Source organism: Chelonoidis abingdonii, chromosome 5 (assembly GCF_003597395.2).
Source record: "Chelonoidis abingdonii isolate Lonesome George chromosome 5, CheloAbing_2.0, whole genome shotgun sequence".
In the NCBI taxonomy this organism is placed as follows: Eukaryota; Metazoa; Chordata; order Testudines; family Testudinidae; genus Chelonoidis; species Chelonoidis abingdonii.
Genome location: NC_133773.1, coordinates 142,375,749 through 142,401,705, shown reverse-complemented (window position 1 = coordinate 142,401,705; position 25,957 = coordinate 142,375,749). Strand labels below are relative to the sequence as shown.

Here is a 25,957-nt window from a genome sequence, read left to right as displayed (position 1 = left end):
AAAATAATTAAAAAAAAGAAGCAGCAGCAGCCGCCATATGGCAGGGACAGCGATACTGCAGCTCACAAACAACACGTGGCTTCTTTACAGTTCAAGTGCAGCTTGCAGAGCCCCTCCTGCCCCTCCCCCTGCCAACCGGACTCAGGGGGAGCTCGGGGTTTCTGCCCTGTGGTGGGGCTCGGGGCTTCAGCCCTGCAAGGCGCACCAGGAATGGCGCTTCAGCCCCAAGACCTGGCAGATGCACCCCATGTGGTTGAAGCCCCAAAACCCTCCTCCTCGCAGGGCAGAAACCCCTAGCCCCACCCCCCCGCCGCTCCTCCATTCTGCCTTGACAACATATCAGCTGGTTTGCCAAAGACTTACAGCCAGGATGGGGACCCGCCAGGCCTCCAGCTCTAGCACTAACTAGCCGTGATACAGTAAGTAGGATGTTAATATTTTTCAAAATGTGTGTGTCAAGTCCCAATTCTGAACCTTAGCGTCCAAAATGTGGGTGCCTGCATGAACCCTCCAAGCTTAATTACCAGCTTAGATCTGATAGCGCTGCCACCAGACAGGAATCAGTGCCTGCCTCACTCTGGTCTCCCCAAACCTTCCCTGGGGGACCCCAAGACTCAGATGCCCTGAGTCTACAACAAAGGGAAATAACCCCCTCCCCTTGTCTCCTCTTTATTTCCTCCCCGGCTTCCCCTCCCTGGATGGCCCTGGACGATCACCCTATTTCAATTCCTTGAAATGCAAAACAGAGAGATCCAGTTTCTTTCACCCTCAGTCAGAGTCCCTGCAAAGGTAAGCTTTGCAACTCTGACACAAAGAGATTTCCCCCTCCCAGTCTTTCCCTGAGAGAGACCGTAACCCTGGCACAGAGATTCCTATCCCCCTGAGCCTCAACTAGAAAAGAAAATCCAACAAGTTTTAAAAAGAAAGCTTTATATAAAAAGAAAGAAAAAGACATAAAACTGGTCTCTGTATCAAGGTTGACAATATACAGGGTCAATTGCTTAAAAGAAAAATGAATAAACAGCCTTATCCAAAAAGATATACAATTTAAAACATTCCAGCAAACTACACACATGTAAATACAAAAACAATATAAAAACCTATTGTCTTCTACCTTTTGTACTTACACTTGGAAACAGAAGATTAGAAAAGCCTGGAGATAGAAATCACTCTCATAGCCGAGAGAGCACAGAACAGAGACACAGACAAAAGACACACACCCAAAAATTCCCTCCCTGAGCTTTGAAAAATCCGGTTTCCTGATTGGTCCTCTGGTCAGGTGTGTGGTTCCCTTTGTTAACCCTTTACAGGTAAAAGAAACATTAACCCTTAGCTATCTGTTTATGACAAGCCGTGATACAGTAAGTAGGATGTTAATATTTTTCAAAATGCGTGTGTCAAGGCTGTGGATGTCTGGCAACTCTTGGACTTTTGAAGCTTATTGGATGCAGCTCGGAGTGTCAGTAAGTTTGGCTACTCAGTCTATACAGAGAAAAACAAGAACTTGTACCCTTTGTAACAGTTTACACCAAGCTTTTCAGGTTTAAAGTGCACTATGAACATTAATCTTCAGAATACTCCTGAGAGAGAGGTAAGAATATTTATTATTTTTTGCAGCAATCAAAGTGTGCGAGGCACCTCACAGACCAAACTGACAGAGTCCTTGCCCTGAAGAGGTTACTTTCTATATTCCCAATTTACAGACTAGGAAGCTAAGGTAAAGGACATCAATTCCAAAACTGGCCCTTGATTCTGGGGGGCTGACTTTTTGTGCACCCAGCTTCAAATAGTTCTTCAAATAGTTAAAAAAAATTAAACCCCAACAATTTAACCTTTTATTTATTTAATTCATTGAGTCCCTAAGTCAAGGTGTCTAAGTCTCATTGACTTTCAGTGGAGTTAGGTCCCTAATTGGCTCAGGTGCTCTTGTACATCTTGGCAGCTATCTGCATCTTTAGGTGCTTAAATACATTTGTCAATCTGGCCATAATCTGACCTTGCAGCCTGGGATTTTGTGCAGCAGCCCCTTTTACTGAATTTACGATAACCAGATCTTGCTGCAAACAGACGATATTAGTCCTTGCATGCACACATTTTTTCCCCTCTGCTTTTGGAGTAAATTTTAGTGTTCTCAAAAGCAAGAAGCTGATGGGACTGACAGACAGTCAGCAAACCAGATAGCCTCTTCACATAATATTTGTCAGTGCACCTCAGATTTAAAATCCAATGTTCCGGCACTTCTGATTCAGAGGTTATAGAGGTTGAAGAATGGCACATTATGCAGGGGATATTTTAATGTGATTCTGAAACCACCAGAGAGTAGCTTAAGACCATCAAACTCATTTCACTTGGAATCTACACCATGTTTGAACCCAGATCTCCAGAAGCAAGTAGCTACTGTGTTAACAGCAAGGTCTTACTACCTTCATTCAGACTGAACACTGATGTCTAATGGGAGAGGCCAACAGCTATTCTATTGTATACTGGAATAGGCTGGTCTTAGCTAGCAGAGTACCGGCGTATCACAGTCACTGCTTTCAATAACTGCACAGCATGCAAATTTCTGCACTCCAGGCAGGGTCCTCAAAACTCACTTCCTGTGTGACTACAAATATGCCCATTTCATCTTGCTAAAGGTTTATGTTATGTCTCCAAGATATTGACTAAAACATTTCAGGATAACAACTTCTTGTTAGGTTTCAGAGTAGCAATACTCTGGTGAGTACTGCTTGTTAATTTGGATATAACCAAATCAAACACCAGAGCCTAGGAGTTTATTCAGCCCAGGCTATGGTTACTACCCAAGGAATGAACAGTCTTCTAAAGAGTCTGCATTGTCCAGTCCTCTCTCTGACAGTATGAGTGGCCCACATGGGTTATTCCCACTGAAACAGTGAATTTCAATCCTATATTTTATTTAGGATAACAACATCTCAGCCACGGGTTACATCTTGCAGTGCTGCCAGCTTGGTGTTCAGGCCACGGTATAAATCACAAAGGCAGAAGCTACCTGTAGGCTTCAACAGCATTAAATCCATGCTTAGGGCTGTATCACACACTCAGAGTGTGCAGAAGTAGATCATGTCTTACCTACAGCAGGGAATGGCACAAACCTCTGGATCAGGAGACGGGTGGCTGGCGTAAACTTGTTTGCTCTCTGAACCAGAACATTAAGGCCCACCTTTAGACAGAGAAATCAAAGAAAGGTAAAAGCATTTAGTTGCAAATAATGATGCACGTTCTGTGCCCTGCAGCGACTAAGGAGTAGAGCTCTTAACTGAGATGAGAGAGGGAGAGACCTTTGCTTCTGAAATCATTCCAAAGCTAAATCCATTCAGGTAACCTAATGTGTAGTAGCCCTTCTATTATTTCCATGCTCCCCCATTGCCCCACAATTCCAGCCCTCCGCTGCTACCCCCAAAGGAAGGATGGGATCCATTACAGTGTTACTCTTCTGGGTTGTTCCTTCACCATTGCCCTTAATAGAGATGTCCTTATATTGCATTTTTTATCCAGTTTGATGGCATTTTCCCAGACAATCTCACCCCTCCAGCAGAGTTTGGATTGGATTATGGTCTAGCCACGTAGAGGATATTGTATAACTGTAATGCCAACAGACCCCAGTTGTCATCGGCTGGGATCAAACCTGGGACTTCTGAAGCTTAATACATGAGCCTCTCTCTACTGCATGAGCTAAAAGACAAGCCTTTTAGCCAAGGCTGTAGCAGACTCATCAATGCCTAGCTGGTCTAGGTGCCACTAGAGGGGGACAGAGCGCCTAGGATCCATAACTATACTTTTTCACCCATTTCCTCCAGCACTTGAAAGAGACACTGTGCGCTGCATTTTTACTACAATCCTAAAGTAGCTGCACATGTGTAACCCAAAGCAACAACATGGGTCTTTGCCCAGCTGCTAGAGGGAAACAAAACCCTACAGTCTAACAGTTTGGGTTACAGATTAAGGCTGGTCAAAAATTTTCCATCAAAACTTTTTTCTCCCCGACAGAAAACTGGGTTCTCATCTAAACACAATTTTATTGCAGAAAGCACCTTCTTTCCTCAAAAACTTTCTAATTTTCATCAGAGATGCCTAAAAGTCCCCAAACCAAAAGTTTTGGCTGTAACCCACATGTTTTTGACAGTTTCTGACTGAAAGTCTTCACCCAAAAAAGTGTAATGCAAAAAATTTTCAGCCAAAAATGGCTGAAATATTTTTGGTTTTCAGGGTTTTCAATTTTCTTACCAAATAAATACATATATAACAATAAATAACAAAAATTAAAATCAAAATTGTCTGTGGTGAAAAAAACCCCAACATTTTCTGACCACATCAGTTACACGTGCACATGCAGTGTCGTTCTCTCTCTTTGGGAAGATGCTGAAAAACACTATTACAGTTTAAACACTGCGTGAGCACAATCAGCATTTTCACACCCTTAGCACCCTTCCAAATCCAAGCAGGTTTCCACAGGGACACTGAATGACACTTCTTCTCCTATGGGGTATTTCCCTGCCAAATCGTCCCTTTCTGCTTTCACTCCCCACCCCACCCACACTTTGGCATTAGTGGCGTTCAAAAAGAGTCATACTATATATTTTTTTAAATAATTAGAAAAGTGTTTTTTTCCCTCCCCTTCTTCATTCTGAAAAATGGCTGAGAAGCATTTGCTCAAACATTCCAAGGCCTGGAAAATTTAAGCCCAAAAGGTGAAAGCTAAGTTGTAAGCTACTGGAAAAATGGGGGTTTAGAAAGGGAATCATAGAATACTTGAGTTGGAAGGGACCTCAGGAGATCATCTAGTCCAACCCCCTGCTCAAAGCAAGACCAATCCGCAGACAGATTTTTGCCCCAGATCCCCAAGTGGTCCCCTCAAGGACTGAATTCATAATCCTGGGTTCAGCACGCCAATGCTCAAACTACTGAGCTATCCTTCCCTCCTGAGACAATCCTAACCATGGTTCCTGGCCCCCCTACACCTATAATACACCTATAGTATTCATAAATTTGATTAATTGAATCTGCAGAGGAGTCATATTTAGTTTCGCTACCAAACTCCTCTGCTTGGAGTTTTGCAGATTTGAATGAAAATGCAGGAGTAGCAGCTTTTGAAAAGAGAAAAGGTTGAGCTGAGCCACTGCTGTGAAGTTACTAGTAATAAAAACCATTTTATTTTCAGATTCAATTTGGTGCCACAGATGAACTCACTTTTCCATCTGTAATACCCACCCTGCTGTGAATATGAAATTAAATGTTGATATAGATTTAAATCCAATCTCCCCAAATTCTCGACGCAAGGTCTAGGTTTAAGAAACTAATGAGGGTTTGTTTTTACAGTCCTGAAATTATTTTACCCAATCTGTGAACTCTTTCCCACAGGTCACAAAGTGGGACCACCTAAATTGGGAAAGGAGAATGCCTTGCAATACACTAGTATTTTTGATCTCAGATCATGGCAAATAAAAGGGGCATCAGTAAAGACTTGTTAATGGGTTTTAATTAAGAGGGGCTGGCCAGAGGTATTATGTCCAGTGGACCAAATGCATTACTAATGTAACTCAGTGCTAATGGAGTTACTCCAGGGGTGAGTATAGTTAATTATTGTTATTTATTTGTATTACCATCCAAGATCAGGCCCCATTCTGCAAAGGCATAACAAAGAGACAGTCCCTGTACCATAGAGTGTAGTCAGGGCCGGCGCTTTCATTTAGGCGACTCAGGCAGTCGCCTAGGGCACCAGCATTATGGGGGGGGGGCATTTTGCCGGGGGGGCAGCAGGTGGCTCCGGTGGAGCTGCCGCAGTCATATCTGCGGAGGGTCTACTGGTCCCGCGGCTCTGGTGGACCTGCCGCAGGCATTTCTGTGGACGGTCCGCTGGTCCCGCGGCTCTGGTGGACCTGCCGCAGGCATGCCTGCAGCAGCTCCACCGGAGCTGCGAGACCCGCATGCGGGGCGGCGAAATGGCCCGGCGCCAAGGGCGCCAGAAACCCTGGCGCCGGTCCTGAGTGTAGTGTTTGCTTAGCAGATTGAAAATAACATTGCTTTCTCTCTTGGGTTTGCCTCTGGCAAACTCCATTTTCCTCTCCAATATTTTATGGAGGGTCTTTATCCCACTTCCCTATTGTCAGCATCAACAATGAGGTCGGCTCAGTGCTGAGAGCAGAGTTTGCAGTGCTGTGAGCAGAGTTGCAGTGTTGCCAGAACTCCGGATTTTACCATGAGTGCCACAACATTTCATCTTTTTTTTAAAGCCCCAGCTCCTGGAGTCAAGGGATTGTGTAAGAACCTCAGCTCTCACATAAAAAAAATTCTTGCCCTTCTGGTTGCAGAGCAAGGCTTGTAACCTAAAGTAACCTAAAGTCTCGTAAGTGTAACCTAAAGTCTCAGAAGCCAAAAGACAAATTAAAAAAAAATCTCCCCAAATTATTATTTTTTAAATCTATTTTTCAGCCAATTGTGATTTTTCTGAGACCTGACGAATGGTTTTGGGGATTGGCAATGCTGAGTTTGTTCAATAAAGGCCCAATCCTTCTCTCTCTCAAATCCATGGAAAAGTTCCCAGTGAGGGCCAGAACTGAGATTTGTGCTCGCTCTGATATCTGTTTCTGAAGTAGTGGAGTAACAATATTAGTGGGTCACCTACCAAAAGGTGTTTTTATTTATTTTTCAGTGGTGGATTTTTACAAAGAAATAGATACTGAGAACCCAGAGAACACTGCCGATCAGACCACAACAGCTCTTCCCTTCTAACTACGAAGGGTTAGGAGGAGACTTACATCGGAGACAGATTACCCAACATCTGCCTGTTGCATGGCTCCTTGCACCTTCCTTTGAAGCATCTGGTTCTAGCCAGACAAAGCCCTGGCTGGGATGATTTAGTTGGGGTTGGTCCTGCTTTGAGCAGGGGGTTGGACTAGATGACCTCCTGAGGTCCCTTCCAACCCTGATATTCTATGATTCTATGATTCAGTCTGGCAATTCCAATGTTCCAACAATGTAGACGCTGCATAGGCGCTGACTCCGTGGGTGCTCCAGGTGCTTAGTACCCATTGGCAGCCAGCTCCCCCCGTCCTCCCAGTGTCTCCTCCCGCCCTCCTGCTGATCAGCGCTTCTCCCTCCCTGATCAGTTGTTTCGTGGTATGCAGAAGGCTCTGGGAGGGAGGGTTAGGAGTGGGGGGAGGGAGCTGGAGCAGGGGTGGGAAGAGGTGGGATGGGGATGGAGGCTTGGGAGAAGGTGGGGGGCCTGTGGCAGAGCGGGGTGTTAAGCACCCCTGGGCCCGGAGGAAGCCCACGCCTATGAAAGGCTGAGCTTAATGCTGGCATTTGAACTATCAGCCTGCCAGTGTCCACGGAAGGAGATTCAGACCTACAGAAAGGGAACTAAACGAGGCTCACCCGTCCTTCAGCCTCAAAATCACCAGCATAAAGCTTCAGAGGGTGCAGCATACAAGGGGCCAACAGAGGGCACAAAACATAGCTAATCAAAAGGGCAGATCAAGGTAGAAGAAGCAGAACACCTGCCTGAGGCGAGATGCAAAGGAGGAAGGAGATTGGGAAGCAGGCAGAGACGAAGGTGGGGAGAGGGTAGGAGAAGAGAAAAGAGGACGAGAGAGAGAGAAGGAGGGTGGGTTGGAGCAAAGAGGGAAAAGGGAGCAGGAGTTGGGATCCAGGGGGTATGGGATGAAAGAAAGGCAGGAGAAGGGAAACCATGGAACCAGAGCAAGCATTAGAGGAGACTGTGGAAGGAGGGTGAAGGAGAGAGGCTGGTTTGGGGCAGAGGGACAGATGTTTCCATTGAAGAAAACAGCAAGGTCTTGAGCAGAAAAGGAAGAGGTAGGGCAGGGGCACAGGAGTCAAGGTGGGATATGGTGAGAAAGCAGGACAGAAACGCAGACACAGGGGAGTCACGCAGGGCATTGAAGGCCAAGAATTTTAAACTTCATTTGGTGGGTGATGAAGATCCAGTGGAGGGACTCAAAGAGGGGAGCGACATGGTCCATCCACAACCTGGTCTATGTCCCTATAAGTAAACTAAAGATAAACAGCCAGGTGGCCCAGAAGGGGAAGAGAGGAGGGGCTTTACTTACGAATGCACATCAACATTAAACACACAGCAATCCATGCAAATGGATATTGCCCTTCACAGAGGCAATGGCATGCCCATGGGCAACGAGATGCAGCAGGCTGTAGGAGTGGGGCAGAAAGCTGCTCTGGCAGCGGTGAAAGAGAAGCCGCTGCAGCAACAAGGGGAAATGCTGTAGAGAAGAAAGAGGTGTTTGGAGGGAAAAGGCAGCAGGCAGAGATCCTGGAGTTCCCATAAGGTGGTGAGCCTTTGAGTGGCATGGAGGACATTGAGAAACCGATCCACAATGCCCCAGGTTTGCAGTGATACAGCACACTGCTGTGTGGACACAAGCACCGCGGTATATGTTGGCATGGTATGAACACACTCCACCATAGTGTTTTATTGGCTGAACTGTATCAACAAATCTGAAACCGGGGCAACACCTGTTTGTAGACATGTCCTCAGACAAGTCTGGCTGTCCTTCTGACAGATATGCCACAACTCCAACAGAAGTTATGGGTTTGATGTAGGGGTGAAAGTTGGCCGGTACAATGTACTGGCAAAAAGCCGGTATCAGCCTGTACCCCACCAGCAGCGCCTTAACGTCGCTGCCCCTTTTGTCCCCTCTATCGGCGGCCCTGCCGGTAGGGACACTACTGGCAGAGCTGCCAACTGGAGGGGAGGGGTGAGAGGCAGCTATCCTGGGGCCGGCGATTTAAAAGGACCTGGGGCACATGACCATCGCTGCTGCTAATGCGGCTGCGGATGAAGCCCCTGGCCCTTTTAAATCGTCGCCAAAGCCCCAGGCGGCATGGGCCAGGTAGCATGGATGGGCTGGCTGAGGGAGGCTGACCCCCAGCCCCGCCCCTTCCAGGCGCCCAGAGCCGGGTCCCCGTACCAGTAAGAATTTAATATTAGTTTCACACCTGGTTTGATGAAGAAACTACTGGGTGAGGTTCTTCGGCCTATGTTATGCAGGTGGCCAGACTACATGATCATCATCAAACGGTGGTAGATTCTCCGTCAATGACAATTTTAAAATCAAGATTGGATAGTTTTCTAAAGATTTGCTTGAGGAATTATTGTGGAGAAGTTCCATGGCTTGTGTAGTATAGGAGGTCAGACTAGTTGAACTCACAGTGGCCCTGTGACGGGGTGTCTACCCTACATAAAGCCCAAGAATGGAAAAAAAAAAAAAAGCCAACTAACCCTATGACAGGTTGCACCTGGAGGACTGTCGGGAGAGAGGGGTGATGAAGCCTAGCTGAGGGAGGAGCTGGGCTAGGCAGAAAGAGAGGAAGCTGGTGGTACGAAAGGGCAGCAGGAAGGCACCCTGCAGTCAAGCCCTAGAGAGGAGGGGAGTTGGCAATAGATAAGGAGGAGTGAGGCCTAAGATTCTGCCTGGGAATATTGTTGTTCGTTCTTTGAGTTCAAAGATGCCCATGACATCATTGATTGAGTTGGTTTCTGTGAATACGTGAATGGCTGATCAAACCTAACTGCCACTGGGATGTGGCATGGGCTGGGCAGAAGAGCGGAAAAGCACCTGAGACAGTTGTATGGAGACACTTTGTTACTGCGGAAGGGGAGGACTATAGTGACCTGGGTGCAGGGCTGAGTCATGAAGAGGGAGAAACCTGACTCCAGAGAGAGCAAGCAACGGAGAGAGGGGGCATCAAACTGGTCAAGAGTTAATTCCCAGACCAGCCACAAAGAGGCCTCTCAGCGGTGAGTAGTGAACCCCAGGATGGCCCCGCTCTGGCCTTGGAATTCCTAAATCTATGAATAATGGTCCTTTCTGGCCTTAAGATCTATGAACAGTTATGGAAGGAGAGAAGCAAAGAAATAGGAGCAGGAGCCTTTGGGAGTTTGCTCAAGGCAGGGATCCAGGACTCGCAGCCACATACTAACGTACAATAGAAGATAAACAGGCAAAGAAAGTTCATCACTTGCTCTTAGAATCAGGAGCAGGAGGAAAAATCACTGAGTGACAGAATCCAGGTTCCTCCTAATCTCTAAGAAGGCATGGGGCCACTCTCCCTCCCCTCCCTCGCCCTATTTTGAACTGACCTCCTCCTAGTTCTAAATGTTTCTTTACTGCACTAAGTGGTAGAAAATCCTGAGGACAGTGGGTGGCCGCCTGCTCCCTCTCACAAACTGATTATGGGCTATAACACCAAATTCACAGGCTGTCAATGCAGCCACTCCACACTACTCACAAACAATTATCAGGAAGAGGGAGCTGGGATTAGAAAACGCCACAGGGGCACCTTCACCTAGACAGGAGAGTGAAAAATTGTGTGCTTGTGTGAGTTGGTGTATGATGGGGGATGGCAGTGGGGAAGGAGACAGGGAAGAAGACTATGTTGCAGGAGATAACAGGATAGATGGTGAGTAAAGGTGGCTGCTCGATTGCTCTGTGCTTTAGCATTTAAGCAGAGTGCACAGAAGTCAGTTCCTGCCCTGTCGCGCTTACACTCCCAATGAGCCAAACACAGCATAGACAGGTGGCACCTGGAAGCCCAGGGAAGGAAATCACTAGCATGGTGATTTCCTTAGCTTTGTCGTTGTGGTATATTATTGACTTTCTTCTTGTGGCCATCATGGAGGCAGGGAGTCTTTAGGAGGGAGTAAATGAAGAGGGAGGTGATCAGAAAGGCATTTCATTCACAGAACGGAAGCTTGGGGGAAAAACAGAGACACGTTTGTGGGAGAAGTAGATGAACATGGCAACAAGGCCCCAGCACTGATGAAGCAGAGTGTGTGTTTGTTGTACTGGGGCATGTCTACACCACATCTGAGGTTATGGTTCAGGCTCTCCAGCTATTTTAGGGAGCTAGCATGAGCCTCACTAGCAGAAGTCTGTGTACCCAGGCTGGGAGGTTGACTCCCAGATGCAGTGCTGAAGCACCCTTAGCAACTAGATCAGAGATGTAGACTGTGGTGGGGTTATGTAGGGCCTTGAAGACAAAGAAGAGACACTTGACCTTGTGGCAGTGCATAAGAGGGAGTCACAGGCCGTCCTACTGAACGATCAATTCATTCCTATTCAAGTGACATTTGTGAAAACCATTTACTTCTCCCTCTCTGTTCTTATTGCACAGACAGGCTCTAGCATCGAATGTGCATGGACAAACAGCAGACATCCTGCTAATGCCAGTCTGAATCAAAGTTCTGACAAGTACTAGCAGAGTACCAAAGTAAAGAAATGAATATTGCTTTCCACTAACTATAATGCTGGGACACCATTTCTAGAAATATTCTCTCTAGACTGAGATACTAAGACTTCAGCGATACCCATTCACTAAACAGCATACCTTGAAGTACCTCCAAGAAAACCCAGTGTAATGGTGTTAGTAATTCAGTAGATACTATCCTACTCCTGCTGTTGACTTGCTGAGTTAATAGCAGGAAGGCTATCTTTCAGATGAGGCATCACACTAAAGTCCTGACATTTTGTGTTCACATTTGCTAAGCTACTCATGGCATCGCTAAACCTAATTTCCTGGCCAAATTTTAATTTATCTAATTACATTCTGTGGCCCTAAATTCTCCCTCAAGTTTCAATTAAATAGTCTGTTCTCCACTCCGTGTACTAAACTGGTGTGCCAAGTTGCGGCATGCTGTTACATAGCTGACACATCCCACCTCGCAAGTGGCTGCTCTTCCTTATATGGTTTGTATAGATCCATATTTTCAACTTAAGACGGGGGGAGCTGTGACTGCTCAGTACCTCTGAAAGTCACATGCTGTCATATTATTAACTATTTGTATTATCAGAGCACCTAAGAGCACTTGTGATGGGCCAGGATCAAACTGAGAAATCTAAATTTAGTGGGTATTTTTGAAAATTTTGGCCTAAATTTCTCAAGTACTTGGTATCCTACAAGTCAAGAGATGCTATATAAATGTAAGTTACTATTACTACCACCATTCAGAGTCAAAGATTTGGGAATGCCTGCACAGTAAAATACCATCTCTGCTGACAAACATCATCTGCTACAGAGTGCTCCCGATCTACAGGCTGCAGTGTCACGTCATGCAGGGCTCCTCAAAGATCTTACATTATGAAATCACAGTAGTGATTGCATAATGTTGTAACCTGATGTTCGTTGTAAGCCTGATATTTTTTGAAACACCTTCAGCTTCCCATTTTGTTAGATCTTTCTGTCAGAATTCTGCACTGTGTGGTCTCTACCCTAGAGGAAAACTTAATAGGAGAGTTTTAGTTTAGTCGAGCAGGGCATTTTTGAGGTAAGACATTTTTTGATTTTGCAAACATCTAACATTTTTCTGCACTGCCAGATCTCAAAAAATAGCATGGTAAACAAACTTCACTTAATGTATTCCATTAGTGCTGGTGGTGAATTAGGGCCCATTCCAATGCCCTGTGAAGTCAATGGAAAGATTCCCATTTGACTTCAGTGGGTTTTGGATTGGCTCCTTATGATTTAGTTGGGGATTGGCCCTGCTTTGAGCAGGGGGTTGGACTAGATGACCTCCTGAGGTCCCTTCCAACCCTGATATTCTATGATTCCATGATTCTTTTTTGCACAAAACTATTTTTGATGACGCTAGATACAAAAGTTGGGACTTGCACAGAAATTATAGCCTCAGAGCTCCAGTTCCCAGCACAATTTACAAACTTCTTCACACCATTTACCATCTTTGTAGAAACAAACAAAAAAAAAATCTTAAACAAAAATGAGCTCTGATTCAAGCAGCTTAGCACCTGTACAGAAGCCTCAGTGGAATTTGTAAGCTCTGGAAGCCAAACAGTTCTGGCTCACGGAGTTAAGGAACTTGGTGGATTTCTTTGGGTGTAGCAGGTAACATAAGCTAAATAGCTCTGGTTGTAGCTCAGATAGAAGCTACTGCAAGACTGTCCAAAACAATTTCTGTAGTAATCTTTTCTGTTTGTTTTTTAAAGGTGTAAATTACATCTTTCTGGAAGTAGCATCACTAAGGGCTGGTCTACACGAGAAATTTGCAATGGTCTAACTTTAAACAGTGTTTAAAACACAGTGGAATTAGGACACTAACCTACAACTTGCAGGACCTGGGTTCAAGCCCTGCTCTGCCACAGACTTCCTGTAAGATTTTGGTCAAATCATTTAGTCTCTCCAAACCTCAATTTCCCTTCTGTACAATGTGGATGGCGACACTGACCTGCCTCTTAGAGGTGTTGCGAGGCTAAATATATTATCTGAGAGCTCGGATATTTCAGACGATCTCAATACCCAGAATAGACAGCGTTAAACTGGTGCAAAAGGGTTTGTGGACATACTAAATTTCAGTTTAGGAGTGGCTTATTTCAATACAGTGAAGCCTGTTCCCAGTTGACTTAAACTAAACTGAAGTAAGTCTCACATACCGAAATAAGCATCCACAAAGCCTCTTGCACTGGTTTAACTAGATGAGTTTAAATTCACAATTTAAATTATACTGGCACAACCTTCTCATGTAAACAAGCTCACAAGTAACTTCAATGGGCTTACTTATGTGCTGAAAGTTTAGGCCCATGCTTAGGTACCTGGTTGGATCAGGACCTAATCTCCATTCAAAAATCCATTACACACAATGAAATCCATTTTAAGCAATGCAGCTGCCCTGAGCCTCACAAAAACAGGCTACCCGTGAGAGCTGGTCCTTTAATTGATTATATACAAAATCTTGGATGCTTTAAAGTGATTGTTTAAACTAGTGGGGCGCCTATTACAGCTTCAGTCCTTAGTGCAGGTGTCACTGTATATAAAAATGGATGAGAGTTATGCTAAGCACAGGGTCTGAGCATCCCGAAAACTGTAGCTCACCTTTGCACATGTGCTAAACAAAGAGTAATTGGTTTCATTACATTGTTTCCAAGGGAAAACATATGACATCTGATGCCTCAGCCAAATAGACAAGGTAATTAAGAGACTGTTTCTCTTCTATATTATACCCATACTATGGTTACACTAAATTCTCCATTATTGTCCTCACCTCTCTTTAGTTTCACTGCTCCCCAGAACATCAGAGTGCTCATCAGCAGCAAAATCAAGTTGGCCAGCCTCCACCATGCATATTAAAAGTCAGCATTTGGGGGGAAGGGAAGAAAACGTAGCAATCATATCACCGTAACATTACAGTGTTGTTAAAAGACAAATGTCTCCATGCGAACAGTGACTGGCACATTAAAATGTTTATGTAACATGATGCCCCTTGGTGGGTCATCGGCAGCAGGCACTGAACCTAGGTCCTCTCGATCTAAAAGCATATGTCTCTACTGCATGAGCTAAAAGACTCATCTGTCAAAGCTGTCACTAGGGAACAAGACGACTGCCTTCTTACGCACCTATCTCCAACATGAAGGAAAAAACTGCATAATCATGGGGGACTTCCTGTCCCATCTGAGCAACTAACTGCTAGGCCTGTTGCTGCCCAGACTCTGGAGGTCAAGTTCCTGCTTCCTTTCCTGGCTCCTGCTCCTTTTCCCACCTACCATGCCTCATCCCTGTTCTGGCTATCATGCATGTCTTGTCCCTGTTTCTGTTACCATGCCTTGTTCCAGCTTCCTCGGTTGCTGACTTCAGTTTTACTCTTGGTGTGACCACAACCCTGACTTTACTCCTACTCCAACCATTAGGTCAGTCGGTCCTTGTTACAGGCTCTGACAGCTTGCTCAGATCAACCTCAATCTCATCCAGGACTCATTGTTGACCCCTGGACTTGGGGTGGACACTGCCGGGGGTCCCGTCTTGCCATCACCCCAGGGTTCTGAGAGTTCTCAGGAGCAGACTGCTGCCCTTCAGGCAGAAAACCAGAAACAGAGAGACCAAGTACAGCAGTTGCAGACAGGAAATCGTTTCTTGCAGGAGCAAGCTGCAGCACTCTGAATGGCTGTGGGTAACCATTCGGCTTCTCTTATGACACTGATCCCAGAGGTCCTTTGCCAGGGAGATGATGGTACCGGCAGTAACGTTCACAGGTTCGGTACCCAATGCAGACTCCTATTTATGCTCTAGCCACAGGAGCATGCTAGATATCAAGTTAATGTGGGGCTAGTACTGAGCCTGCTTACTGGGGAGGCCCTGGTGTGGACCTCTCCCTTTCTAGAACAGAATCACTTGGGACTGACCAAGCGGGACCCTTTCTTACAACCATTTGCCAATATTTTCGACGACCCTCCCTGGGCTGCATTACTCCTGCTTGCTGATTTTGCTTCATTGCTGACCCTGGCTTTGACCATTGGTATGTGACCTGATCCTGACTCGACTCCTGGCTCCAACAACCACTAGCTCAGATAGCCCATGTTACAGGCCCTGACAGGAGGAGACAGACTGCTACAATGAGTAAGCATGGGTTACATTTATATGCAAATTTTATTTATTATAGTCCAAACACAAACACACTCTCTCTGCCCTTCCTTCCCCCCCTCAACATCTAGTTAAGGTTGCTAAGCAATCAATGCATTGTTAGCTGTCACTTAATTTACAAAACCCAAGCACTTAAAAGAATATAAATGAATAGTTACAGACAACACAGATCTTATGCTGCCCACACAACAAAGACACACATTAGCCTTATACAATACAAACAAAAGCATATGGATATTTTTCTCCTTCAGTTTTTAAGATGGAGAAATTCAAAACAACCCTGCAGTCAGAGGGCAACATGCTTATACAAACATATGCTCAGTCCCATGATTCCTAGCTGATGACTGGATTTACTTCCAGTTTTTCTTGGAAATTTAGTCTGTACTCATGGGAAAGCATGGTCAATAGCAATCATACAGACTTTAATTTTCCATGAGCAGTCTTAACTATGGAGAACCACTGATGCCTTCATGTGGAATTGCCTATACCACACACACATCATCATACAGGGCTTAATTCTGATCTCATTTACACTAGGTTCTCACCGGTATAACTTCCTGGTGTGAGATCAGAATGATGCCAACAATATCACATAGCCCCTCTGGGGTGGAGGGCAACAGGTAGACAACTAACCTGCTGAGCCATAAGTGAAACAGCACATTGCACAGTTGGGAGAGATCAAAAATTTAGCCAAAGGACACTGGAAAAATCCCTTACTCTTCTGAGAAATCCCATAGGATCTTTACACAAAGCAGGCAGGATGTTGGTTTTGAAGGCTTGTCCAAAAGATCTTCCTACGCACCGTACTGAAGGAAACTCTGTTTATCTATGTTGGATGATCCTGGAAGGCTTTGAACCTTTGGTTCTGAGGAACTCAAGTGTTTCAAATTGGATGCTTAAAGGCCAGAACCTAAATCTGCTGAAATCAATTAAAAGAGTCCTACTGACTTCAGTGCACTTCAGATTATTGTCTAAATCACAAAGCTAACCCTCTCAGAATTTATGTATATACAGCAGATTTTTGTTACCCTTTATTTTACTGCTAATAATTGATGCAAGCTAAGTATGATAGTGCTATCCCACACCACCTCTGATCCTTCCACTTAACAGAGAGCTTACGCTCAATGTAACATCCCTACAGATAATTTATTTTCTTGTTTATTGTCCTCAGCCTAATTACCTTACTTTTCTCCACACTGAGTTACCAAGGCTGTCTGCTCACTTCTTATTCTTTTTCAATCTTCGCACTGAAGCTGGCCAGACACTTTCCTTCTGCAGGAAATTATGAATATTTTTGTTCTCTAGTGGAACAAAGTCAAAATTTATAGGACTGCCATTTTCAAAATGTATCGGCTAGAGATCTGCCGGCCTATTCTGGAGTTCCAGGCCAGATTGAGACTGACTCTAGCTTTCCCCATTTTCCTGATAGTCACTGGATTCCTTGCTCACCTGATATGACATGCATCTGATTTCCTCCTCTAGAAAATGTATGTCTCATTGCAGCACCAGTTCCCCTTCCTGCTCTGAGAACACCAAAGCAAAGAATTAATTTAAGTGTTATGTCTTTTTCTTTGCCAAGTTCCCCTTATGCCCCCTAGACAGCCCAATGTTTTCTTTCTGAAACTCTTGCTCATTAGAGGCTGGAAGGGGTAAAGCCTCAGCTGGAGTAAATTGATGATTCAGTGGTGCTGCTCTAGACTACAGGGATTAACACCAGCTGAGGGGCTGGCACAATAAAGTATATCATCAATCTTATTCCATTATACCCTACAAGGCTCCTTTGGTTTAGTGGATTGCACATATGACTGGGAGCCAGAACTTCTGGGTTCTATTCTAGGGATTCTCAAACGTCATTGCACCATGACCCCCTTCTGATTACAAAAATTACAGGAGGAGGAACTGAAGCCTGAGTCTGCCCAGGTGGCAGGGGGGCTTCAGCCCTTGGGGAGGGCGCCTGTAGCCTGAGCCCTACCACCTAGGGCTGAAGGCCCTGTGATTCTGTCCTGGGCAGTGGGGCTGAGTCTTCAGTTTTGACCCTAGGCTCCAGAAAGTCTAACACCAGCCCTGGTGGGGTGACAACCCACTTTGGGGTCCCAATCCACAGTTTGAGAACCACTTTTCTATTCATCTGCTGGAGGATTCTCTGCACCCTGAGGTCTTTAAACCACGATTTGAGGACTTCAATAACTCGGACATAGGTTAGGGGTTTGTTACAGGAGTGGGTGGGTGAGATTCTGTGGCCTGCATTGTGCAGGAGGTCAGACTAGATGATCATAATGGTCCCTTTTCACCTTAAAATCTATGAGTCTATGAGACTCTCTGGGTGACATTGGGCAAGTCCTTTAAGCTCTCTGTGTCTCAGTTACCCTCTCTGTGTAATGCAGATCATAATAATAGCGTTCCTACGTTGTCAAGTGCTTTGAGACCTACAGATGTAAGGCCCCATATAACATTATGATGTGTCTCGGCTCCCCAGAATAGTCAGTGGGTAGTTTCTCTCCAGGCTGCAAAGGACCAACCAGAAGCCAAAGATTTGGAGCTAAGACCCTCTCCTTCCAGGCCCTCTAGCTCCAAGCTCACTGGTCTCTTGGAGTATATCCACATGCATTTTGGAGCCCACAGGAGCTCCAAGCCTGGATCTATAGACTTGGCCCAGCGGGGCTCGCACATATGCTCTAAAAACAGCTGTACAGACAGAGCTTTGAAGTTCTGGCTTGGGCTGGCATCTCGGCTCTGCAGCAGCTTCAAAGCACTGTCTACATAGTTATTTTTAGACCACTAGCTTGAGCCCCACTAGCCCAACTTTGTCAAGCCGGGCTGGGATACTCACTCCTGCAGTCTCCAAAGTGCTGTGTAGACGTACCCTTGGTGAGGAAGGCAGCAGGTGTCTCAGTGAGGGGCCATTTTAGAGACAGGAGCCATGACGACTGCACAGTCAAATCAGGCTTCCATGAGGTGCCCTAATTGGGTTCCCTCCAGTATTTTATTACAGAGCCTGTGTGTCTGAAATGCCAGCCGAGCAGTGCCCCAGACACCTGCCAGTATGAGCAGCTCCAAACTGGACATCCTCACTTCATTTCAGAGTTCCCCCCAGCAGATCTAGGTGTGAGCACAACATTCAAGGATTATGGTGACAGGAGAGAGGGATACCCTCTGGACCAGCCCTTCCACGTGTCCCCTGAGGTAGAAGCAGACAGTCTTAACATTCAGGCTGCTCACAAAAGAAGCTTCCTAATTAAAAGGCAGTTATTTCGGACAGTCCCCCACACTCTCGTGCTCTCATAAAAAAAATCCCCAGTGTTGCTTACTACAAAACGTGGGCCATCTTCTCAGACTCTAGTGGAACCAACACCAGGCTAAGAAATCCCCCTCACTCAGACATCCTGGAGTCTCTCTAACCTGAGGGCATCTCAACTAGCTCCACAGGGATCCAAACTTCAGACCTTGAAAGCCCGAGGGGCTCCACTAGGGGTATCTGTGGGAAATTCAACCCTATTGTGACTAGATTTCTAAAGGTCATGTCCCCATGTCCTACCTTAGGCTTCCAGCAATGTCCCTGCTCCCTCCCTGGAACCTCAACAGGCTGCTCCAGGCCCTTTGTGCCCCTACTATGCTCTCCTGGTTGACAGCGCTCAGACAAGCGTCACCCTGCACCTGAAGGGTGAGGGGGACTCCCAGCAGTAGCCTGCAATTGCTCACCTCATTTTACCTAAGGGAAAAGCAGCATTTCACACTTGTCCCAGCTTCTTTTCATTTTAAACAGGAGACTTCCCACCCCAAGGTTTGCTGTGACCACAATTGCAGAAGGAAACCCCATATGCAGTTGGATATCCAAGTGCTGGAGGACGTCTGTAGAGCCTTGAAGACCTACTTGTCATGAACAAAGGAGGGGGGGAAAGCTCTATTCCTTCTTCATCCTCAAGGGTTCCTGCAAGAGGATTAAAGCACGTCTGACCATACTCCCTTGCTGTATCCATCCTGATCACCTGTACCTCTGCGAGCCTCCCCTCCCTGATTCAACTTCAAGCCCATTCTGTCAGAGCCAGTTCTTGGGTAGAGAGAAGAGAGGCCTCCCCTGGATAAGCTCTGGAGTGTCAGATGCACCTTCACCAATCACTACTGACTGGACCTGCCTTTGCCAGCAGGTGAAGCATTGGCATATAGAGTGCTCCCAGAAAATAATTTATTACTGCCCCTACGGTGGCTTTCCTCAATGGAGCACTCTTCCTTCCCTTCTCTTCCCGGACTGCCCAACTTTCTTCTCCTGTCACTTTAGCCCGTTCAGTTAGCTGGCTGTTAATTTCCCATTCTCCTCCCTGGGTGGGTGTTGCTAACCAGACCCATCATCCATACTGGGAAGCCAAGCCACAGAAAAACAAAAATTTTCTTAGCTGCTAATTGGTTTTCCGTGCCTTGCTGAGCCAGTGAAGACCCCCCACCCGGGCAGCCCTTTGGACTAACGGATACTGCCGGAAGCATGGTGTAGGCTAAGCAGGTTTAGTTGCCAGCTTTGGAAATCACTCACAGGGGAGCCTAGGGACAGAGAGCCTGATTTTCTGCTCACTAACACTGGAGTAAGTTGGGAGTAACTCTACTTAAACCACTGAAGTTACAACGGCATCAGTGCAAGGAGACTCAGGTCCAGAGTGCCTGAAAGGGGAGGAGGGCTTGGTGCCAGATCTCTTGCCTAGACACCAGGAGAACTACCATTCATCATCCACACTGCTTGTCAAGCCACAGAAAACCAAACAGTGGTAAGAACACTTGCTTCTATTGCACATAGTTCCCCACCTCCCCGTCTTCCACTCTTTGGATTTTTTTCTTTAATTTAAAACAGTCTTTTAAGCTTCATTCCAGGATCATTCTATTCTTCCCCACAGCCAATGTTTCTAAATCACTTTTATATCAGTCCCTCTATTGCCCATTTTTCCTCCTCCTAATATGACTTGCAGAAGTCAGCGGTGGCAAAGACCTGTTGGATCATCCAGTCCATCTCCTAGCCAGTATGAGATTGCTCCCTACACTCTAGTTTTAAAAGCCCCAAAGAACGGGGCAGGCACCACTTCTCTAAGGCAACTATTCCACAGCCCCGTACATCTCACTGTCAGGAAGTTTCTCCATATTCAGTCTAAATCTTCCATTTCTTTTTATCTTTACTGGCTGTTATCATGTACCCCCTTAGGCATTCTTTAGACAATTTATATATGTATGTAGCACTTTTAATCTACCTAGTAACTCAGTCCCTCCAGTCCTGATCCTTTGTTTTGTTCTTTGAATTCCTGCCAAATTATCAGTGTCTTTCTGGTAATCTGGTGTTGCCACCAAAATGTAATGAACTGAACACAAATACAACTGCTTGATTGACGGAACACATGCCCCTTTGATAGCACAGGAGTTGAATGAACCTCTGGTTCAACAACCTACTGCAGAACCTTCTGATTACCATGCTGCGCATTGGGCTAATTGTTTTGGTGACATTTCCACAGCTGCATGCGATTCTTGTACTGAGCTGCTTTATGTCAAAGAAACAGCACAACTTTAAAGGGGCATTTCTGACCCCCAAATGGAGGCTGTTATCACAGTGGAAGTGTACTGGATAGCTGACTCTGAAACTGGAAGGGTTCGTAGTTCAATACTGGGATTAGTGATGGGTTCAAACCAAAGTCTTGGGTATAAATACCTACACTTCTGGCATGTTTGAATCTGGAACCCAAGAACCATGTCCAATTACGATGCTTGCAAAAATTATTAAGCTTGACAAATTACAGGTATGGGTGCATGATTACAAGTAATGTAATCATTACAAGTAATGATTTCAGATCATTATAAATCCCTCTGACTTATTACAATTGTTGGAGATGGAATATTTGGAAAAAAAATATTTTAATATATATCTGGTGTGTCTCAATACCTATCAATGTTCCCTGGCTGTGTCTGTCTTGTTTAGGAAACCAGCTGATACTAATTGTACTTCACATATAACCACAGTGAACAGCGGCCAGATATCCATACTGGGTAAATAAACTCTAACAACAGGATTCTGATTGTTGAAAAAGAACAATTCTTGCTTAGCGTTCAGAAGATCAGTTAAGCGTATAGCAATCAAAATAAAAGGCAGAAAGAAGGTTTGCTTTGGCAAGTATACTGAGAACAAGATAAAAATAAACCAAAATCACAGAGGGATAAAAAAATAAATCTAGGTTACTTACCAGTAACTAGAATCCTTTAAACATATTGCTTCCTCAGAACTACACTCTTGGAAGTGTATGCTGTGCTGCATCGATCCAACAGTCTTTAAAATAGTTAGCTTAGCTCTACATATGTGTTCAGTGGGGGCAAAGACCACCTCTGTCTAAAAAGTCATGTCTACCCTCCCTCCTCTATTCTTGTCCAGAACACAGAAAGCAAGTGTATGTCTGTGGAGGTAATATATTTGCAGAATATCCTAGAAAAACTACATAAATCAGTGACGGAAGAAACCTGTTAAATCTTGACTTCATCCCCTTCTTCCTCAGCCAATGCAGGATTATTGCCTAAAGTATATTCTCTAGTTTGTTTTTAAATGGCTAATTTATCTGGAGATTGGGTGGCTGAAGAAATAAATTCCTGGACCTGGTATAGTTTTCCTTGCCCAAAGTTACATTGTGCATCAGTGGATGGAGAGGGAACAAGTTCCAGGACCAAAAGCTTTAGACATGGGTCCCTATAGTTAATCGAATTAATCTACATTGAGGCACTTAAATAAGCGACCTGATTTGCAGAGATGCTGAGAAGTGGTAGCTCCTGCTGACCTCATTTGGGAGCTGCAGGAGTCCAGCACATCTGAAAATCAGATCACTTCTTTAGATACCTAACTTCGGTCACCCAATTTGAACATTTTGAGCTATATCTCCTATCTGGCTCTTAGGTGCTCATTTGGCCTCCCTTACCATGGTAGCTGAGAGCATCGCAGTCTTAAATGTCCTTATCCTCACTTTCTCTGTGAGGTAGTGAAATGTGAGCTTCCCCATTGTGTGGATGGGGAACTGAGGTACAGAGAGACAAAGGCTCAGCTCCTCAAAGGCATTTAGGCTCCTAACTTCCAGAAGGTAGGAGCCTAAAAACCTTTGCGAAGCTGGGCCAAAGTGACTTGTCCCAGGTCCCAGAGGAAGCCTGTGGTAGTGGAAGGAAGTGAGCTCAGATCCCAGGCTAGCACTCTAACCATACAGCCATCCTTCCCAGTCGCAATCTCAAACCATTAGACCAGTATTGCCTCTGAATGAAAATCTTGTTTATTGTCAGTAGAATTTGTTCATTAAAGCTGACAAACACCATCAGGCCTGATTCTCCTCTCATTTCTACTGATGAAAAGCAGGAGTAACTCCAAAGACATCACCGGAGTGTAATAGGATAAGCAAGAGCCAAACCAACCCCTTTTCCCTAAGAAAACATGTTTAATTGATCTCCAGAAAAGATGACAGCCTCCTAAAGAAATGCACAGCAAGGAGGCCAGATTGAAACAGAGTTCAAAAAAAAAGTTACCACCTATGGCACTGGATGTGTAAACGAAAGTCACAGGACCAATAAATGAGTCAAGCAGAAAGGAACTAGATTTGTGAGAATTAACAAGGCAGCGCAAACTAGTAAATGCCACTTGTGGTAATGGGGAAACGCTTGTTTATAAAGCATTACAGAGCTTTTGGGTTAATTGCTAAAAACACAGGGCCAAATTCTGTTGTAAGTTACACTCCTGCAACCTGATTTGGTCATACAGGCGTCACTGAGAGCAGAACCTAGCCCACCGTGGTTAGATAAAGACGAAGGGTATTTAAACTACGGAAAACATGACCTCAAATCAACTGACTTGTCAAGACCTTTCTGTACTGATTCCCTCCCTCCTCATCACTAGCTCTCCTCCTGTCACTCGCACACTGCAAACGTGGAAGGGACTCTCACTTTAATTAATACAAGGTCTCTGCAGACCACTGGAGATAATGGCACTTGTTTTCAGGTCATCTAGTCTTAATAGGCTCACACTGGGAGGTGATTTGCTGCTAATTGACAGCAGACATCAGTTAATGAGGTCTAAGGCCTTAGAATCCCAGGGAACAAAAATTAAAGCTCTATCTAAATCATTTTTTGTTTAACAGATAGATGTGGAATACCTGTTTCAGAAACTTTACTTTGGTTATTAACCTAGTCGCTTACCGGGTAAAATCACTGCATCTGTAAAAAGTCTCATCTCCACACAGCAGGAGGATCTCACTCAGTTCAAAACTGCCCTAAAAGGAAGGGAGCTCCAAGTGAATGAGACTACTTTTACTGATAGGGCCAGGCACTATATAACAATGACACTATATAAGCAAACAAAGTAAAAACTGGCCTGAAAGATGTGTTGTTCAGATTATAATTCCAACAGGATGGGCTAACTGGACTGAAATGATTTAGCATTAATAATAAATATGAATGTTACATTTATACTTACAGTACAAATATCTGTGAGAGGCCACAGTGCCTTGTGATGTATCATTATGACAAATGAGATCAGCCAGGATGCCCCTGCTAACAATCCACAGATGTGGCTGTTATGGGCTAGGGCTGAGCTTTGTCAGTGGAGGGTCCCTCATCTGGAATCCACTTTTTCTGCTGATATGAGAGCTGCTGACATTCAGGAAATGGTGAAAGGCTTGTATCTTCTCCCAGGCTTTTGCCTGCTCTGTGTGCGCGCCTGGGGGGCTAATAGGTAGTATGTGTTGGAGGGAAAGGTCTAGGGTGGGAGGTAACTGCTCGAGGAAATATTGAAGAAACTAGGACAAATTCAGCAGTTACATACATTGTGGTGGAAGTTGTATGTAGAATGTAAGTGGCAAAGCAGAGTAACGTGGCAATCAGGAATTGTACAAAATGAGTGTTATTTACAACTAAGCCCTAGTCTACACTACAGAGTTAGGATGTTGTAAGGCAGCTTACATCAACCTAACTCTGTAAGTGTCTACACTAAAATGGAGCTCCCACCGATGTAAAACGCCCACTACACCGACTTAATAACTCCACCTCCATGAGAGGCATGGCGCTTAAATTGATGTAGTTAGGTAGACGCAGTGTCTGTGGAGACACTGTGTTACTTACATCGACTGTTGCTGCCTTTCAGAAGCTGTCCCTCAATGCCACACTTACAGTGAAATTGGTGTAAGCGCTCCTGGTTAGGATGCGTGCCAACACAAGGAGCATAGTGTGGACATGCAAAAGCAGTTGAATTACTGAAGAGGCTGTAAATTGGTATAACTTAAGACAACTTAATTTTGTAGTGTAGACTTGCCCTAACACAAGGGTGTCAGATAAAGATATATACTTTCAGTCCAAACAATCTCAAAACATTCAACAAACTCTACACTCAATCTTGCTGTCCTTACTCAGGTAGCATTGTTGACTTCATAGGTCTGAGCATTTTATTTATAGACAACACCAGAGAAACACCTACTGCTGCTGTGAAGGGCAGTAGCCTACTGGCAATTGCAGGAAAGTGAGAGATGGGAGACATTTTGGCCAAGATAACATGGCAAATCCCTGCTCTTACAAAAGTTGCCAGGGGATCTTTAATGTGCAAGCAGAGCAAACAGAACACCTTCATTTTTAAGGCCATATTTGAAAGTCCACCTTGAAAAGAATGGCTGAGTCAACACTGGAAATGCATCTACTCTACACAGATGATGAATAGCTGAATTGAACTTGTGCTTCTAGGAAGTCTAAGAATTATAAACCTGATTGTTACACCACTAAGCCATAAACTTAGGGATGTAAACTTGTCAGGGCTTGTCTTCACTGCTGAGTTAACCTAAGTTACAACTTGAATAATGCCCATAACAAAAATCCTGCCCCTACACAAAAACCCTTAACTCAAGAGCAGTGGTGCTTTTAATCTGAATTGGCCCACTCATTGAGGCTATCCCAGAAATGGGCAAACTTTTTGGGTGGAGGGCAATGTCTGGGTGGGGAAATTGTATGCAGGGCTGGGGCAGGGGATTGGGGTGCAGGAGGGGGTGTGGGAGGGGGTGTAGGAAGGAGATCAGGGCAAGGGATTGGGGCAGAGAAGAGGTGTAGAGTGTATGAGGGGGCTGAAGGAAGGGGGTTGGGGTGCAGGAGCAGGTTTAGGCCAGGGAGTTGGGGGGCGGGGTGCAGGAGGGGTTCAGGTACTAGGGTCAGGGCAGGCTCCCTGCATGCTGCGGCCCCTCGGGGAGGGGAGGCGGAGGGCTTTGTGTGCACTGGCCTTGCCGCGCCTCCTGGTACCTCCCCCGAAGCTCCCACTGGCTGTGGTTCCCCATTCCCGCCCAATGGGAGCTGCGGGGGGATAGCTGGAGGCTAGGGCCCGGAGGCCACAGGAACTTTGGGCTGGCCGTTGCTGAGAGCGGCACAGGGCCAGCGGCGCCACGGGGGGCAATCCTGCGGGCCGGATCCAAAGCCCTGAGGGGCCAGATCCGGCCTATGGGCCATAGTTTGCCCACCTCTGGGCTAACCTCAAGTTAGCCGAACTCATCAGCTACTAACACAACCAATCTGT

At 45.4% G+C, this 25,957-nt stretch overlaps 1 protein-coding gene across 2 annotated transcripts in view; it reads right to left on the bottom strand.

Annotated features, from left to right (window-relative positions):
• The window catches only part of SFXN5 (sideroflexin 5), a 170,450-nt gene that overhangs the window by 77,220 nt on the left and 67,273 nt on the right, over window positions 1-25,957 (bottom strand). For both annotated transcript variants that reach the window (XM_032764857.2, XM_075066679.1), the window contains one exon: window positions 3,091-3,181. In XM_032764857.2, coding sequence (XP_032620748.1) covers window positions 3,091-3,181 — 91 coding nt within the window. The remainder of the gene's footprint in view (window positions 1-3,090; window positions 3,182-25,957) is intronic.